Source organism: Mustela erminea, chromosome 19, assembly GCF_009829155.1.
Source record: "Mustela erminea isolate mMusErm1 chromosome 19, mMusErm1.Pri, whole genome shotgun sequence".
NCBI lineage: Eukaryota > Metazoa > Chordata > Mammalia > Carnivora > Mustelidae > Mustela > Mustela erminea.
The window spans coordinates 48,160,919-48,179,813 of record NC_045632.1 but is presented as its reverse complement, the minus strand read 5'-3'; the positions used below and the strand labels follow the sequence as shown (position 1 = coordinate 48,179,813).

The window sequence follows — 18,895 nt, the reverse complement described above, 5'->3', positions numbered from 1 at the left end:
GGACAGAGAACAAAGCCCCTCAGGGCTGCAGACTGACTGACTCTGGCTTCCTTCCCACCTCAGCAGCCACGAAATCGCTTACCCTCCCTGGGCTTCCTCACTTGCATAGTCACATCCCCCTAAAGGAAAAAGCTGGGTTGAGGATGTTTGTAGCATTCAATATCAAAACTGGGTTTTTGTTTGTTTGTTTGTTTTAATATTACTATACACAAATAAAAATTTATCCTTGTTATCAAAACTAAAATTACATTTTTCTCTAAATGTCCCTTGTTTTTGGTTCACCTTATTATCCACAGTACTATGCACTGTATTTATAGATGGCAAAAGATCACATGTATTTGAAAGCCAATGGTTGGGACTGAGGGAAATAGTCTTCTTGACTCCAGGAAGATGACCATCTTTCAGAGAATCCGGGGGGATAAGCTGTGGCAACAGCTTGCCCAGCCCCAGCCCCAGAGAGGACCCTGATCCTTCCCTCCCATTCCCGTAAGAAAAAATTTCCACAGTTCTCAGCTAGCAAGTTGGGGTGGCCCGAAGCCCAGCCTATGCCCCAGAGCCTTAGAGGAGATCTGTAATGGCAACATGAAGTCTCCACTGACAATATGTTGTAATTATGATAATGATTCATAAATCAGCACCAAGAAGTACTCTAGAATGGCTGGTTAGGGACACATGCAGGCATCCCTGGGGAACACAGCATAACTGGAGGAAAAGCCTGCTCTCCCCAGATAGCAAATTTAGACCCTCTCTTTCCAGAATGTCACTTAGAGATGTCTGCCCTAATAGCTAGCAAGAACTTATTGTTAACAAGCATTCTGAGCAGAAAGGGAGGAAAACTCAAAAATCCAGGTCCCCAGAGAGGTGAGCTGGGCCCTTAAAGTTGCTAAGGGCTCAGGTCTGCAAAACACAGTGTAGGGAAGCTGGGATATGGAACGGAGAGTAGAGAAGGGGAAGGCAGGCTCATGGGCGGAGAGAAGAGATGCAGGCGTGCTCAGCGCTGGCCACAAAGTCGAGGTGCTTTCAGGATATGCAGGGGTCCTGTGGCTTTGGGGTCCCACGTCCTCAGGGCTGAGGCCCCAACCTTAGGCAGAGTGGAGTCAGGAGTGATGAGCTCACCAAGGCTCCGGGTGTGCCATCGGCATCCTGTCCACAGCTCCTTCAAAGCAGGGGCGCATCGCCTTCTCCTGCAAACTCTTCCTCCTCCTGACTTCCCCACGTCAGCTAAAGGGACCAACCTCATCACACGGGCACTGAAATGTCAAACCCCAGCCGACCAAGTGTCTGTTCCGCAAGATGATAGCTACTTTGGCAATCTCTCTAGAATCAGTCTCTTCTTTTCCATGTCTGCTGCCAAATTCCAGCTTTTCACTATATCTCACCTGGACCCTATCTACCCGGTTTCCTGTTTCCTCCTCCCCTTATGACCAGCTATATATATCCTGCTCCCAGTCTGCCCTTTGCCTGCTCAAGAACTTGTCAGAACTAAGTGCTCCATTTGCCACCTGCCAAGTCAAGTCCTTGTCTAGTGGCTTTCTGGACTGCTCTCTTGCAGTGCCCAGTTCCTCTTCTTCTGGGGACTTGAAATTTTCGATACAGTCTGGGTGCACTGCCTACCATGCCCCCAGCCCGCCCTGCTAGGCTGGGCCAACCAGACATCTCTTCCCTGGGATGTGCATCCCGAGCCCTGGTGACAAAATTACAGAGCAGGGCTGCAGCAGATTTATCCTGGCGGTAGCGCTACCTTGAAGTCAGCTGGCCTTTGGTTCCTGCCGTACCCACTCTGAGACCCTGGAGGGGACGTGGGTGTTGAGTCATCTCTCTGATTCTGGGAGTCCCCACAATCTTCTGAGGAAGTCCTTTCCTGCCAAAATCAGCCAAGCTGTTGCTTGTAACCAAAGAAGATTTTCTTAGTACTTTCTGACATACATTTCCTATGTTCTAGCCAAAAGGGAAAACTCCCTATAAATGCTACGATGGCCACCCTCAGCACCCGTTGGCCCCTCTCCAGCCCCCAGGCACTGCTGAAGCTCTACCTGCCCCTTCAGAGCCCAAAGGCCTCTTCTGAACCCTCTATGGGGATGGCTTCGGCTTCCTTTAAAGCAACAAGCCACTAGCTGTCCCTTCTGCCTTCTTCCACTGTAGACATTAGGGTACCTGCCTTAGCCCCCTCCTAAGGGACAATGACTTGGTCATTATTCCCTCCACAACACCCACTCCAGGAACCCAGCATAGCTTCAGGTTCAGTAAAATTCACCAGACTCTGCGGGAAGACAACCCAAAGGACAATTACAGGATCACTGGGCAAAACAGACAGTGAGTGACAAAGAATGTGGAGTGTGTCATCAGAAAGACTGGAGTCTCAATTCCGGCTTCTCCACTTACTGAACCATCTGAGTTCAGTGAAGTCTCGTAATTTCTGTAGGTCTCAGTACTTTGTCTATGAGGTAGTGACAATAATGCTAAACTTTCAATGTGAGGGCAGTTAGGATGACGCCTAGCTAGCAGTAAGCACACAGTTAACACCAGCCATTATCCTAGCTATTAGTAGCTGGTTTGACAGATGCTCTATCAAAAAACAAAAATGAAACAGATGCTCTATCAGAGGGCTGGAATCAGGAGTCCCAGGGTTTACTAGGTAACCCCACCTGGATCTAGATTTGCCTTAAAAACAATAGTAGAAAATCCTTCACAAAGTAAAAGCACAATGGAAGTGATTCCTCCCACTTTTCTAAATTTCAGAGATTCCCAGGCGTCCTGCCCAGGGCACGACCATGGCAGGACTTCACCTTGCAAATACTCCAACCTTCTCAGTCTGAGAGACAGAGTCAGGGCAAATGATGGTGTGGTTCAGCGTCTGCTTCCCCATGTCCACACAGCCATCCCTTTTCCAAAGCTTTAGTTCCTAAATGTCCTGCTTTCGTGGGGCCTTCCTTCAAATAACCAAGGGATAGTGTCTGCTATGTGGTTACAGTGGGACTGGGAGCTCAGGCACTGCAAGTCACCCCTACCATTAACCTAGTCAACACTAGCATCAGAATGAAAGGCAAAGGCCAATTCAGTGTAGCAGCCAGAACAAGCCTGGGTTGGGGAAGCAAGGCAGAAGTCCCTCTTAAGACTTCTATCTGCCTGGATTAATCTCCCAAGCAACTGTGACAGCCCAAACCAGTGGTTCTCAAAGTGTTCTCTCTGAGGAGCTGAGCAGAAATGCAAATTCTAGGCCCCACCCAGACTGACTGAATCAGAAAACTCTGGGAGTGGGGCCCAGCAATCTGTGCCTTAAACAGCTCTGGGGGGGGGGGGGGGCGGTGCAGTCTGACGCCAGCTCAAATATGAGGAACCTTGTCCTAAACCTTTCATGGCATGATCCTCTGCTTTAACTCAAACATTTGCTGAATGCTATGTACCAAGGATCGAGCCGGGTGATGGTATTCCAGAAATGAGGACACATGTGAAGAACTTCCACAGTTTAATGGGGAAATACACAAATACACTAGGCAGGAGGTGGCATGAAAGAAGTCGAGGGAATCACTTTCCACCCCTCTCCCTCAGATTCCTACCCCTCAGACCTTCTCTTGCCATGGCTGGGAAAAGAGAACACCAGTTCTGAAAACCTGGAAACCCACCCCCAATGCTGCTATCCTGGACTCTTCCACCTCGGGTAGCTTTCTCAAGAGGAGTGATCCTTGCCCAGAGGCATGTCTCAGGTCCAGAAGCTTGACATGTGGGGATATGCTCCCACGAGGCCACACCCAGTGGTTCTTAGGGACTTGGAAAATGGCTCTATTGGAGGTTTGGGCTCAGAAAGTTCCTGGAGGGCCATGAACATGCCACAGCACATCACAACAATGCATTCCTGGGCAGGGTCACTCCCACAGGCCCCTGGCAAGCTTGCACACGAGTGTGCAGATGCAGATAAAAACACACAGACAGTTGGCCCCCTGGCCTCTCTTCCTCTAATCTCAAGTTACAAGGTTAAAGGCATCCTATTCGGAAAGCCAAAGGGGAGGGATCAAAGAGGGACTGCTGAAGCAGCTAGCCATCGGGTTCAGATCAAGACTGCTCATTCAGGACCCCAGCAGACTCCCTGATGGCTCACAGGTTTCCCTCCCTCCCCCAAATTCCCACAGGGAAACTGAAGACTGGGCTGGAAAGGGGTGACCCAAAGGCAAATCTGCCAAAGGAAGACTAGAAAACAAAAACCTGAATTAGGCAAGTCTGTACCACCTCTCTGAGCCCTGGTTCCCAGTTCCCTTCAGATCCTGAACACCACGACTAAACTCGAGATTACTGCCTACAGACACTGTGCCTTCCTCCACAAAGTACTCGGGGCACACATACGCAGGCATCCTTCCTCGAACCAGCAACCCCTTCCAAAGTTAGCAGCAGAATCTCGATAAGTTTTAGGGGTGTGGTCTCCCAGACTCCTCTTATGCCACCATCTCTACCAAGGTAGGAGGTTCCCTCCATCTCAGAGGGACTTCAGAGCCCACCAGGCATAATAAGAGAAAGGAATATCCAACTGGTGTCTAGGCAATTGTCCCAAAGACAAGGTAGGAGTGTGAGTTACCCTGCAAGGAAGGACTGTTTCCCAGAGACCCCAGAGTGCCCCGAAGCCCCCTCAGAGGCTTTGTTTGGAAGAGGCAGCCACTCCCTTTCTGCCACCAGCACTTCTCTTCCCCCTTTTCCCCAATACCTTAGACTCTGTTCTTCAGTGCTTTATGCAACTGTAAAGCAAGAGACAAGATGGGAGATGGATGCAGTTGGCAAGAACAGAAACTGAAAGGCTAACTTGAGCAAAGAAGCAATGGGTGGGTGACTCTTCACAGGCAGAGAGGACCAGAAGTGGGCTATTGGAAGGAGGATGGGGTTAGCAGAAGTGGTAGAAAGCTAAAGGGGAACCTAAAGCGAGCTCAGCCCAGGGATGCATCAGGAGGCTTGGGAAGTCCGGTCCATTACAGTGGAATGGCTGAAGGGGGAAAAAAAATGACTTCCATTCCAAAGCATGGGCTCAGGACAGCCCTCATAGGACTGGGGCATGGCCTTGGCCAAGTTCCTGGTTCATATCATGCCTCAGTTTCTCCAAAGTAGGAAGGAGGTCAAGCTGTTAGGTCTCATCAGAGGGAACTGGGCCATGGGGGTGGCTGGGGGGAGTGCCAAGTAGGGGAAAGAGGAGAGAGGTGCTGATGGTGCAAAGACAGCCTGTGGCCAAGAGAAGCGGGGCAGGGGTGTCCAGGTAGCTCAGAGGCCAAGAGCGCGCAGGGGTTGGGGGTACGAACTAGCCAGTGGACAGTAAGTCGGGACTGGGGCAGCGAGCGCTTCCCAGAGCTGGGGCTGGGGGCTGCCACCAAAGAGTGGAACAGTCGCGCCTCAAGGGCTGGGAGCGGCTCGAGGTGCAGAAGCAGAAGGCGGGGATGGGGATTGAGGCCAAGACAGGCGGACCCGCGCCCCCATGGGGCAACCCAGAGCCCAGACCCTGGGGAAGTTGTCGGGGTGGACCGGGCGGGTCTGGGCCGCTGGGCCAAGCCAGCTGCCCGCGCGTTAAGGGGTTCGGGCAGCAAGGGGCCCGGGGCGCCCCGCATCCCGCCCGCCTTCATCCCGCCCGCGCACCTCAGTCAGCGCCGGGCGCCGCGCGGGCCATGCTCGCCGCTCCTGTCGCCGCCTCCGCCCGTGCAGAAAGCCGCCGCCGCTGGCGGCGTCCGGACCCGTTAGCTCCGCGGTTCCCTCGTCCGTCCGCAGCGGGCCAGTCCCGCCCTTGCCGGCTCTGCCCTCCCGGAGCTGGCCGCCGCCGCCGCCGCCGCCTCAGTCCGGCCCCTCCCCCCACCCCAGCCCGGCTAGAAGGGAAGGGTGGGGGAAGGGGACGACTGCCCCCTCCCCATTCACATCCTCTCTGTCTCTCCCCACCCTCCTCCACCCGCACCGGGGCGGGCATGCTGGGATATGGAGTGCAGCCGGCGCTGGACCGCTAGGGGCGCGCCACATTCAGGACTACAGCTCCCGGAAGACAGCGCGCGCGCTATAGGGATTGTGGACTTTGTAGTTCGTCCGGGATCCGAGGGGGGTTGTCTACCGCGCAGGAGGTGGGGGTCGGCGCGGCGGGGGATGGGAAATCTCCATTCCCAGAAGGCTGGGCTCCCGGCGTTTTGAAACAGAGGGTGTGGGGTTCTGCGGTGCTCCGGGCTCGGGTTCAATACCTGGATCCCGAGGGAGGTGCAAACTGTAGCCCAGGATGCCTCTCAGACGCGTCTGTGGCCAGATGCGGCCGAGTCCAGCTGAAGGGGAAGCCTCCCGGCCCCCGAACAGAGCCTTGGGTACAGTTGCCACTAGCGCTCCCAAAGAGCCATGACCTGAGACCAGTTTGGCTGCGTGCCCGGGCTCTCCAAGCCGGAGGAGCTGTGGTGGGGCCTTTGTGCTCAGGCAAGAGGAGAAGGGGCTCCAGGAGCGGCGTGGGCGTGGGGTTTTCCCCACCCGGGAAAGAGGAGCCGAGAGACTGTGGGTTTCCTGGAGCACCTCGTTCAGCCTCACTCTCTTTTGTCAGATGCTCTTAGCTCCCTCCCTACTGTTTAGGGTAAGGCGCACAGGTTTTAAATATTTTTTCCATGTCTTCTCTTAGCAGGGACCTTCCCCAACTTCCAAACCTAACTCAAACCTTCGAGAAGCTCCAGGTCGACTGCACTTTCGTCCTCCAAGCTTCATCTCCTCTGGCAGAGCGGAAGCCTGTAGGTCAGTGGTTCTCAAACTTTGGCGTGTTATCAGATTCTCCTGGAGAGCTTGCTCAAATACAGCTGGCTCCCCACTGGAGGTTTCTGTTTCATTAACTCTAAGGTGTGCCTGGGAATTTGCATTTCTAGCAACATCCCACGTGAGGCTGCTGGCTGCTGGTCTGGGGAAGCACTTTGAGAACTGCTACTGTTGCTGTTTGTTAGTTCTGACTTTGTCCTTCAAGGATGGGTCTGCTGTGGAATATTAGTCTCAGAAAAGCCAGGCTGCCTAAGGCAGGATTCTAGCGTAGTTTAGCACAGGAGTGCTTTTTTTTTTTTTTTTTTAAGATTTTATTTATCTATTTGACAGACAGAGATCACAAGTAGGCAGAGAGGCAGGCAGAGAGAGAGAGAGAGAAAGAGGGAAGCAGGCTTCCTGCGGAGCAGAGAGCCCGATGCGGGGCTTGATCCAGGACCCTGAGATCATGACCCGAGCCGAAGGCAGCAGCCCAAACCACTGAGCCACCCAGGCGCCCCAGGAGTGCTCTTTTTAATTGTAATAAATAAACAAATCAGTTCATCCTGGAAAGAAAAATAGGGTGTGGGCCATCTGATTGAAAGGTGTTCCTGATCCTAGCCCTTGGTGTTTTCTCTAAAGCTGGGGAGGTTTTCTGGTGGTAACTGCCCCTCCCCTCCATGTATGTAAGCCAAGGAGTGTGATCTCAAATGGGGAGTACAGTGAGCTCAGTAGAATCCACTCCCACTGGGTGGGCTACAACCTAAAACAGGTTGGGGAGGCACCTGGGTGGCTCAGTTGGTTAAGCATCTGACTTCAGCTTTGGTTATGATCTCAAGGTCCTGGGATTGAGCACCATATTGGACTCCCTGCTCAGTGAGGGGTCAGCTAGTCCCCGCCCCCCACTCATTTTTTTTTTTAACCTCTCTCTCTCAAATAAATAAAATCTTTAAAAAATTAAATAAATAAAAATGAAACAGGTTGGGTTGGTGAAAGATGGGAAGGTGGCTTCCTGACCTCTCAGGTAGGCTCTCCTTGACCTTGTAGTTCTGGGAACTACAAACCCCTGAAGACAACACTTGGTGACCATCACCCTCAGACACAATCCTAGACTCTACCAGCTGTAAGGTGACAAAGATTCACTGCTTGACTGAACTTCAGCCAGGCTGGTCTGAGCTCTCTTCTTCCATAGGCCTCAAGCTTGGTCTATAAAAACTACACTCCTCAACACAAACAATTTCATACATCCTCCACCCTGCACAGTAAAGACTTAAACACAGTAACAGTTTCTAACACCTCAAAGCCACATCCCTAGGATGACTATAGCTCCTCTCAAGTGCAGGCCAGCTAAACCTCAAAGCTGCGAAAAGGATTTGTTGTTTGCTGTAGCCAACCCCAGAAGATAGGTGACTACTCCAACTTAAACACTTACTACAAAGGGCTTGCAACTGTGACTCCTTCCTCTGTCCTTTTGAGATGTATATGTAGCTTCCACAGCTCGGGAGTGCCTTTCCCCAGGACCTGAAAGCCCTTCCTTTGAAATGTAATCATCAGGAAGGGTAGGGCCTGGGTCTCCCAGCCTCGGTGGGAGGATTGCATCCTAACTTCCTAACAGATAGCAGGCCTAATCATTAACACCCACCAATCCTTCGTGATTTTTCACTTCCCTGACTCCAGAGCTACTCTCACCTCCCTCCGGACTCCCTCATTCTCTCTTTAAAATGTGTCACCTTAGGGCGCCTGTGTGGCTCAGTGGGTTAAAGCCTCTGCCTTCGGCTCAGGTCGTGATCTCAGAGTCCTCGGATCGAGCCTCACATCGGGTTCTCTGCTCAGTGGGGAGCCTGCTTCCTCCTCCTCTCTCTTTCTCTGCCTGTCTCTCTGCCTACTTGTGATCTCCCTCTGTCAAATAAATAAATAAAATCTTTAAAAAATTAAAATAAAATGTGTCACCTCTACAAACTGAAACGGAATTCAGTTCACACTGGGCCCCTTCATTACTGCAGTAGTATATTCCTGGTTAAAATCTGGCGTAACACTTTGGTGTCTGGCTTTGTTTATCTTTGACAAAAGGGGTGGGTACACTGAGTCCTCAGGGCCCAGATTCTAGTGTTCCACCCTTCCACTGAGGGCCAAAAGGGTGAGTTTCTCTCAGGTCCTTGGGCAAGTAGCCAAGTGGCCACCAGACGCGTTGGACCTTGACTAAAGTTAACTCTGGGATGCTTTTCTGCTTTTAGATTTGTGTCTCCATCACAGGCCAGTGGCAGCTAAGTCATCCACATGCAACCCGGTGCTCTTTCCATAAAACGAGCTGCCAGGCCTTTCCTAAAGGGGCTTGACCTCTGCACCTGAGTCACGTGCCATGACAACATTCCCTCACATGCAGAAGGTTCATGAATTTTTGAGTTTACACTCGTCTCCCGAATCTCTGTTGGCAGATGGTTCAGGGAGAACTAAGATGCCCTTTCACGGACAGGGCAAAGAGACCTTCTTTCTACCTCAGCTCCAACAGAGACCCTTATCATCACCCTTACCACTTCCCACTTAGATGTCACATTGCTTCACCCTTTTACCCTTGCTGGTTCTGTTTTCCCATCCCCTCCGCCCATCCAAATTCTGCCTGTCTGAAGTCTACCTTGAGTTTTCCTTCCTCCAGAAGGTTCTCCCCAACTGCCTCAGGGTAGCATTTGGATTTGAATCATTCTTTGACACCCAAGCGCCCCCAAAGACCTCATTTTTTAGAGCTGTTGTAAAGATTGAAAAAAATACTATGATCTTAGGTAGGAAGACTATAAAAAATAAATGAAGTTAATCTATAAATTATTGTGATTCCAGTACAAATACTAGCAGGTTGTTTGCTCTTTTTGTTCATTTTTTGGAGATGGGAGAGAGAAGTAGATAAATTGATTTTTGAAAATTATTTGGATAAATAGGAGTGCCAGAGTGGCTCAGTCAGTTACTCATCTGCCTTGGGCTCAGGTCATGATCCCAGGGTCCTGGAATCAAGCCCATGTTGGGCTCCCTGCTCAGTGGGGAGCCTGCTTCTCCTTCCTCTACCTGCCTCTGCCTACTTATGCTCTCTCTGTCAAATAAATAAATAAAATCTTCTGGGGTGCCTGGGTGGCTCAGTGGGTTAAAGCCTCTGCCTTCAGCTCAGGTCATGATCCCAGACTGCTGGGATCGAGCCCCGCATCAGGCTCTCCGCTCAGCAGGGAGCCTGCTTCCTCCTCTCTCTCTGCCTGCCTCTCTGCCTACTTATGATCTTTGTCTGTCAAATAAATAAATAATGTTTAAAAAAAAGATTAAAAAATCTTAAAAAAAATTTTTTTGGAAAAATAACAAGCAAGAGTAGTCAGGAAATGTTTAAAAAACTAACAGTAGTAAAGGATGTTAGCCCTCTCAGATAGTCAACATATTATAAAGTCTACTCTTAAAGGGTATGATAGATCAATGACAGACCTGCCAGTCTAGAAGTAAGCTCAAATACTCATAGGAATGAGCTTAAATACCAAAGGGAAATTGGCATGTAGTAAAGATACATTCTTAAATAAGCAGAAGAGAAGGTGAATTACTCTATAATGATGCAGGGACAATTGGGGAACCATTTGCTAAAAAATTAAGTCAACAGTGACTAAATTAGTGGATTGAAGTAAAAATCACCAATGCTTCTCAGTTTCATGAAAAACAAAGACAACCATACTTCATCCATAGAAGTAAGACACTCTGAAAGTAGTGTTGAAGACAGAAATCACCCCAAAGCTAACAACACCAATATACAGAATATGCTGGTCTCAGAGGACCAGGTTATTTGAAACCATGTAAGATACAATCAAGAAAATGCAGTGAGAAACCATACAGGACAAATGACCCAGTTTCTTCAATGAATACCTTTTAAATTAAAAAAAAATATATATATATAGAAGAGAATCTGTAAATTTTAAAATTTTAAATTGGCCCTGTCAGCCAATCACAATGTATGGACTTTATTCAAACAACAAAAAAAGTTGTTTTACAATAGGGGAAATTTGGGGAACCTGGGTGGCTTTGTTGGCTAGTCATGGCTCAGGTCGTGATCCCAGGGCATGGTATGGAGCAAGTCAGGCTCCTTGCTCAGTGGGGAGCTTTCTTCTCCCTCTCCCTCTGCCTGCTGCTCCCCCTGCTTGGGCTCTCTGTCAAATAAATGGATGAAATCATTTTTAAAAAGGAGGGGAGACTTGGAACACTGACCTTTGGATATTAAACGATTGCTATTAATTTTAAGTGTGCTCATGTTGTTGTGGTTAGTTTTTTGTCTAAGAGACTTCATTTAATAATATATACTGAAATCCTGAAATCCAATTTATGGAATGATAAGGTGTCTGGGGTTTGCTTCAAAATAATTCAGGGTTGGATGAAGGTAAAGATACAAGTTTGATCATCGTTGGAGTAGGGGGGATGATGGTTACTTGGGGTTCATTATAATATTTTTTCTACTTTTGCATGTGTTTGAAGTTTTCCATAATAAAATGGTTTAAACCTTTTTCAGTGACATCTCCACCTCATACCTCGCTAAAAACCATCACCAACACCACCACCAAAAACCAAGTTAATAGAAAATGGGAGACATTTTTGGAATTTGTATTAAAAGGTGAAGAGCTGGGGTGCCTGGGTGGCTCAGTGGGTTAAGCTCTGCCTTTGGCTCAGGTCATGATCTCAGGGTCCTGGGATCGAGCCCCACATCAGGCTCTCTGCTCAGCGGGGAGCCTGCTTCCGCCTTCTCTCTGCCTGCCTCTCTGCCTACTTGTGATCTCTGTCTGTCAAATAAATAAAGTTAAAAAAAAAAAAAGGTGAAGCACCAATATAAGATGCTTTTGTAAATCAGTAAGAAGACCAAGAACCCAATAGGAAATGTAAAAATTATATAAACAGTTCACAAAAGAAGGAAACACAATGGCTCTGATATGAAAGATGCAGAGCTTCTGTTTTTAAGAAAAAATTGTAGTAAAATACACATAGCATGAACTTTACCACCTTAACCATTTTTTTTTAAATAAATGAAAGGTAACTGTTTATTACTGAAGAGAAAAACGTATACAAGAAAATCTAGATTCATTTTCCTCATGCACTACTTTTGTAATAAAGTTCCGGATAATCAACTTTGAAGATATTTACAAGGATAAATTTTTCTTAACGCACGACCATTTACTGTATGATGGACATTTTTTCATAGAAATCAAATATGGAAACAGAATATATTCTTATAGTTTACAAGAAGCTTAGAACATTGTATAAATAAGATGATATATTTTACTGCAAAATATTATAAAAGTGATGCAATTTTGTGGCTCATATGTTTAATTACTTGATTTGAACAGGGGAATGAAAAAAAAACCAGCAAGACAGGCCTGGCTTTTAAGATTTTTTGTATTCAATTCGTTCTACTTTCACATCATCTCCAATTAGCTGATACACTGTAGAAGCCTGGATGTCCATCAACACAAATGAAGGAATAATGTTTGTTTGCAAGGCATTATATGCTCCAGTGGCAGAACCTGGGTTAATGTAGAATTTATTCTCATGCTAAAATGCTTCAAATTTGTGTGTGAGTCCCGAAATAAGAATATCCACATCAAACTGCCTCTGCAACAGGGCTAAGCTGGCCATATCTCCCCAAGGAATAACTTGATGCCCATGGATCAAACCAATTTTGAACTGCCCAACAGTCACAACTTTCTGTTCTGGATAATTCAGATTCTCATCCAAGTCTCCTCTCACAATACGAACATCACCGGCCAGCGTCTTGAGATAGTCATAACTCTCTTTGGTGCAAAGGTTTCCAGTACAGAGAATGTGCTGAATCTTTCCTGGCACCAGAAGTTTTTTGAATTTAGCCAGCAAACTGTTGCACCGGTGTGGGATGTGCAGGTCTCCTAATACCAACACCAATCTGTGCCCAGCCATCCTGTCACTGGGCTCCGCTCAGTTACCAGCACCGCCACCGCCTTCTTCCTCGGGCTCCTCGGCGACTCCACCTTAACCATTTTTTTAAAAGATTTTTTAATTTATTAATTTGACAGAGGGAGAGAGAGACAGAGAGAAAGGGAGCACAAGCAGGGGGAGTGGGAGAGGGAGAAGCAGGTTTCCCACTGAGCAGGGAGCCTGATGGGAGCTCGATCCCAGAACCCTGGGATCATGACCCGAGCCAAAAGCAGACACTTAACAAGTGAGCCACCCAGGCTCCCACTGCCTTAACCATTTTTAAGTGCACAGTTCAGTGACATTAAGTACGTTCACAGTGTTGTGCCCCCATCACCACCGAGTGATGATGAGTGAGCTCCACAGAGCTCTTTTCATCTTGCAAAACTGAAAAGTTCTGTACCCCTTAAACAATGACTCCTCACATTTTCCCCTCCCCCCAGTTCCTGACAACCACCATTCTACTTTCCATCTCTATAAATTTGACTATGAAGTCATATCAGCATGAGGACAGTATTTGTCCTTCTGTGTCTGGTTTGTTTCACTTAGCATAATGTCCTCAATGTTCATCCACATTGTAGCATGTGTCAGGACTTCCTTCCTCTTTCAGGCAGGATAATATTCTATTGTGTGTATGTTCCACATTGTATCCATTTATTTATCATTTGACACTTGGGTTGCTTCCATCTTTTGGCGTTTGCAAATAAAGTTGCTATGAATATGGGTATAGAAATCTCTCTTTAAGTCCCTGCTTTCAGTTCCTTTTTTTTTTTAAATTTATTCATTTATTTGACAGAGAGAGATCACAAGTAGGCAGAGAGGCAGGCAGAGAGAGAGGGGGAATCAGGCTCCCCGCCGAGCAGAGAGCCTGATGTGGGGCTCAATCCCAGGACCCCGAGACCATGACCTGAACTGAAGGCAGAGGCTTAACCCACCGAGCCACCCAGGCACCCCCTTGCTTTCAGTTCTTTTAGGTATATACCCAACAGTTGAATTGCTGTATCATATAACAATTCTGTTTTTAATTTTTGGAGGAACCATCATAGTATTTTCCATAATGGGTGTATTGTTTTACATTTCCCCAGCAGCGACGAGGGTTTCCGTTTTTCCACATCCTCACCAACCGTTATTTTCTGAGCTTCATGCTGAATAAATAAATGCAAATTAAAACCACACTGAAATATCATTTTTCACCTATCAGATTGGCAAAGACCAAATAGCTTGATAACTATCTTGGCAAGAGTGTGGGGAACAGGATTCGTGTATGCTGTGAGTGTGACTGGAAACTGGTACAGCCTCTAAGAAGAGTAACTTAGTAATATCTTCAAATTACACATGCACACACCATTTGACCCAGCAATTTGTAAGAAAGTATCCTATTTACACATTTTCTTAGTTGCATACAGGGATGGCTATTTGTTACAACACCCTGTGAGCAAAGATTAAAAGTGATCTGTATGTTGTGGCACCTGGATGGCTCAGTTGCTTAAGCATCCGACTCTTGGTTTCAGCTCAGGTCATCATCTCAGGGTCCTGGGATCGAGCCCCAGTTTGGGCTCCATGCTCAGCATGGAGTCTGCTTGAGATTCTCTCTCCCTCTTCCTTTGCCCCTTCCCCCCACTCATTCTCTCACAAACAAATGAATAAATAAATATTCATGATCCAAATTAAGGAGTCAATGGATAGATTGAAGACATTTCAACTGATGGTGTCTTTTGTTATCATTAGCTCAGTGGATAAGAAACTATTGGAGAGCAGGGGACTGGCTTTTGTAGGTCAAAACAGACCTTCAAGAAATATTGATTAAATTAATGAAATTATTTCTTAGTCTCTGGCAGAACTGAATTGGCAGGCAGCTCAAGGAGGTTAAGTGGCTTGTCTAAGGTCATTCATATATAATATGTATTACCTATTCCTTATATGCAAAGCACGATGGAGGGCACTATGAAATTGAAAAATCGCACCCTACCTTCTAAGAGATTGAGATCTAGCAAAGCAATCTGGCACACCATTAAAAATATCAAGGTTTTGGTGGTGTTGTTTTTTTTTTAAGATTTTATTTTAATCTCCACACCCGATGTGGGGCTCAAACTCCCAACCCTAAGACCAAGAGTCATACACGCTGACTGCATTAGCCAGGGACCCCCAAAATACCAAGTTTTTTTTTTAATGGTCCTTTCAGTTATAGCAATGGAAACCATTATTCTGGTGGATAAATTGAGGTACAGATCAGAGAAGTAGTTTCTCAAAAAAGCTATATGAAACAGCAGAACAAAGATGCTGACTAAAATAGAAGTCATCATTCCATTTGTGCCCATCCTTAGTGCCCTGGGGGATCATTTCAGGGCAACCATTTCCCACCAGTGTTCCATGCACTGGATCAGCCTTTTCAAAGGTGTGCAGGTTGCTCCTATAAAAAGGATTCCCTGGTGGCGCCTGGGTGGCTCAGTGGGTTAAAGCCTCTTCCTTCAGCTCAGGTCATGATCCCAGGGTCCTGGGATCGAGCCCCATATTGGGCTCTCTGCCCAGAAGGGAGCCTGCTTCCCTTCCTCTCTCTCTGCCTGCCTCTCTGCCTACTTGTGATCTCTGTCAAATAAATAAATAAAATCTTAAAAAAAAAAAAGATTCTCTAACCTGTGTGTGAAATGCTTTATACATGAGTGTAAAGTTATCCATGCATACAGGTGTTTTTTTCCCTACCTTTGTCCATTGAGAAGGCCTGAGAGCAGTGATACCCCATTAGCAACTGAGCTTTTGTGGCTGTCTTTAAACTTGAGGTGAAAATCACAAAACATAAAATTAGCCATTTTGTTATTTTAATTTTAATTTTTTTGGAGGAGGCACCCAGAAATGAACCACTTTATAGCATACAATTCAGTGCATTTAGTACATTCACAATGCTTTGTAACCAATACTTTTATTTAGTTCCAAAACATTTTCATGATCCCAAAAGAAAATCCAGTACCCATTAAGCAACCATGCCTCATGCTCCCTTCCCCAAGCCCCTGGCAACCACTATGTTCCATCCCTATGGATTCACTGTTCTAAATATTTCATATAAATAGAATCATACAAAATACGGTCATTTGTGTCTGACATCTTTCAGTTAGCATAATGTTTCTAAGGTTCACCTATGTTACAGCATGTGTCTATATTTCATTCTTTTATGACCAAATACCACTCCATTGCATAGATATACTATACTTTGTTTATCCAGTATATTGATTTCTTAAAGTTGTGAGAAGAAAATAAGCCTGTCTACCTTTGTTTTGTGGTTTGCAGCAACCCTTGTTAACATCTTACAGAAGCTCTCTTTTGAAAATACTACACAAGATATTTGTGAATGGTAGCAGTCAGGATTTGGGGAAGAGGGTCCACTAAATGATGAAGTACATTTAAAAGCTCTGCAGAAAGGGCTCGTTTTTTAGTCTGTCAAGTCTTTGGTTTAATTTTTTTTCCTTTTTTTTTTTTTTTTAAAGTAGGCTTCACCCCCAGCATGGAGCCTAATGCAGGGCTTGAACTCAAGACTGTGAGATGGAGACCTGAGCTGAGATCAAGAGTTGGATTTTTTTTTTTTAAGATCTTATTTATTTATTTATTTGACAGGCAGAGATCACAAGGAGGCAGAGAGGCAGGCAGAGAGAGAGAGAGGGAAGCAGGCTCCCCACCGAGCAGAGAACCCAATGCGGGACTCGATCCCAGGAACCCAAGATCATGACCCAAGCCGAAGGCAGCGGCTTAGCCCACTGAGCCACCCAGGCACCCTCAAGAGTTGGATATTTTAAAAATTAAAACACTTGGGGTGCCTGGGTGGCTCAGTTGGTTAAGCATTGGACTTTTGCTTTTGGCTCAGGTCATCATCTCAGGGTCATGAGGTTGAGCTGGGCACTGGGCTCCCTGCTCAGAGTGGAGTCTGCTTGAGATTCTCTCTCTCCCTCTGCCCCTCCCCTTCCCCATCTGTGTGCTCCCTCTCTCTCTCTCAAATAAATAAAGAAATCTTATTTTTTAAAGATTTATTTATTTATGTATTTGAGAGAGAGAGAGAGAGAGAGCGTGCGAGCAGGAAAGAGGGGCAGAGGGAGAGGGAGAAGCAGACTCCCCACTGAGCAGGGAGCCCAATGTGGGGCTTAATCCCAGGATCCAGAGTTCTTGACCCGAGCCACCCAGGTGTCCCTAAAAACATAATTTTTAAAAACCATACCAGCTGCTTTGTTTTCTCCTTGGAAATCCCAGCACAAGAGTTTAATATCCTCTCTCCATTTTCCTCAGCTAGTCCCTATGTCTTCTCTACTCTTCCTGTAGTAAATGCTGTGGGCTACACCCTTTACAGCAATGGTGCACCCGTTCTCCACTTTTCTCAGTTGTTGTGTTGGCAGCTAATTACTCACAGTTTTACTCTTCTCCAGAGAATTGTCCTCAGTCCACATGAACTATTTCATCCAGATGGGCCTGGGAAATTATGCTGCTCCTTTTCCTACCTCCCAGTGGCCCATAGCCTATGAATGACTGATGTGGGGTACAAAGTCCAGCTCCCTTACTTTGGAGAGAGATACACCTCGTGTTGCATTTTATGCCCCAGAGCTCACTGTAGGATCAGACCGAGGCTAGACATCTTTGCTTGGCTTCTAACCCTGCCCTAATCCTGCTTACCTCACCGCCCCAATAAATCCTTTGCACAAGAATCCATGTCTCAGGCTCTACATCTAGGGAGCCCAACCTAGGATATCCCTGTGGGTAGTCCTGGCTCCCAGAGGTATTTCCTGCTACAAGCAGCAGGCATGCATCTCATCTGGGGCCCTGCAGATTGCACCTCCTTCAGGAAGCCCTCCTGGACCTGGGCCTTCACACTCCTGCAGCATTTAATAAGGAAATTGGATGCCTGTTCTGGCCAGGCACTGTGCTAATCCTTTTGTGTGCATTAGTGCATAATCCTCCCAACAAGCTGATTAGGCAAATACTCTTGTATTCTTACAGATGAAGAAAATAAGGCTCAGAGAGGTTGAGTGTCTTGCTCACTCAGTAAGAAAGTAACAGAAATTAAGGAGCATTTGTCTGATTTCTCACGCTCGTATTTAATCACTATACTCTGTCCTAAATTATAGTATCAGAACTTTTATTTTTGTGGGTCTATCTATCCGAGACAGTGGGACTATGTATAGAGGAGAGGTACGTGTTGTATGTCTATTGCTGAAAGAGTGTGCTCAGAGCTTCATCTTATTAAAAATATTCTGAGTATCATTGCTACTCACACCAAGGAATTCCAGAGTGCCTTTGGAGCTCCCCCTTCAGTGTGCCTGCCCTAGGAAGTGGGGTGAACCCCTTTGCCTCTGAGCTCCTTGGGGCACACGGATCTCCGGGAGCCCCTGCCAGAGCTGCAGTTAGAGGCATCCCTGCCTTCCACTCCACTGCAGAGTGGGGATCTGCATTGCTGAGAACAGCAGCAGTGGGAGAAAGCTCATCACTTCCCTGGAGGCTTCCTGGGTTCACAGAAGACAAAGAGCAGGCACTGAAGTCGGGGTTCAGACCTGGGCCAAGTGAAGAGGGGGAACAACCCCAGGGGAAGAAGACAAAGGGAAGGAGAGAGATTTGGGGGAGGAGGTGGGGTAGTGGGGGCGGACTAGGGAATTGTTGGTTATTCATTCGTCTGACAAATTATTTTAACCACTTACAATGTCCTAGGCACCGTTCTGGGGACTGAGGATACAATCACGGACAAACCAAAGACCCTGATTTAATGAGGCAACATGAGAAGAACAATAAAAATAATGCTATTAATGATTAATAGGACTCTTTCTGAGCACCTACTATGGAGTCAGAAAGTTATCTTATCCTCACAACAATGTCAGGTATTTGATACTGTTATTAACCTGTTTTACAGATGGTGACAAGGAGAGACAGAGTAGCCAAGTGATTGGCTAAGGTTACATAGAGTTTGAGCAGGGTCCCTCATCTCCTTTGAGATGAATGCCAAGGCCTCTCAGGCTCCCTACTGAGGACAGAAGATTTGGAAAGTACATTCTTGAAAGAAAAATTAAAACAATAGCTACGAAACTCAAGTTCTCCTTGCCCATCTCGATCCCTAGCAGTCTCCATCCTGTTATGAATACTATGTGTCCATATACATTATTTTTTTTAAAGATTTTATTTATTTATTTGAAAGAGATCACAAGTAGGCAGAGAGGCAGGCAGAGGGAGAGGAAGGGAAGCAGGCTCCCTGCTGAGCAGAGAG

General features: G+C 46.9%; 2 protein-coding genes and 1 long non-coding RNA gene across 4 annotated transcripts in view; 1 reads left to right on the top strand and 2 right to left on the bottom strand.

Moving 5' to 3' along the window:
• Window positions 1-5,857, bottom strand: part of ST3GAL2 (ST3 beta-galactoside alpha-2,3-sialyltransferase 2) — a 48,293-nt gene extending 42,436 nt beyond the window's left edge. The window contains 1 exon segment of the mRNA XM_032325228.1: window positions 5,608-5,857. The gene's annotated coding sequence lies outside the window, so the exon portion shown is untranslated.
• A 190-nt stretch (window positions 5,858-6,047) lies between these two features.
• Window positions 6,048-18,770, top strand: LOC116579661. Of its 2 annotated transcripts, none has more exons than XR_004281366.1 (3): window positions 6,048-6,152; window positions 6,611-6,720; window positions 18,346-18,770. It is a non-coding gene; the product is annotated as an uncharacterized LOC116579661 (long non-coding RNA). The 2 variants fall into 2 exon arrangements; XR_004281367.1 differs by lacking the exon at window positions 18,346-18,770 and adding an exon at window positions 8,949-9,600.
• On the bottom strand, window positions 11,730-12,736 carry LOC116579660 (vacuolar protein sorting-associated protein 29-like). The gene is given in 1 exon segment (XM_032325230.1): window positions 11,730-12,736. A coding segment is annotated over 1 exon segment (549 nt). The 5' UTR covers window positions 12,652-12,736; the 3' UTR covers window positions 11,730-12,102.
• Window positions 18,771-18,895: the final 125 nt, after the last annotated feature.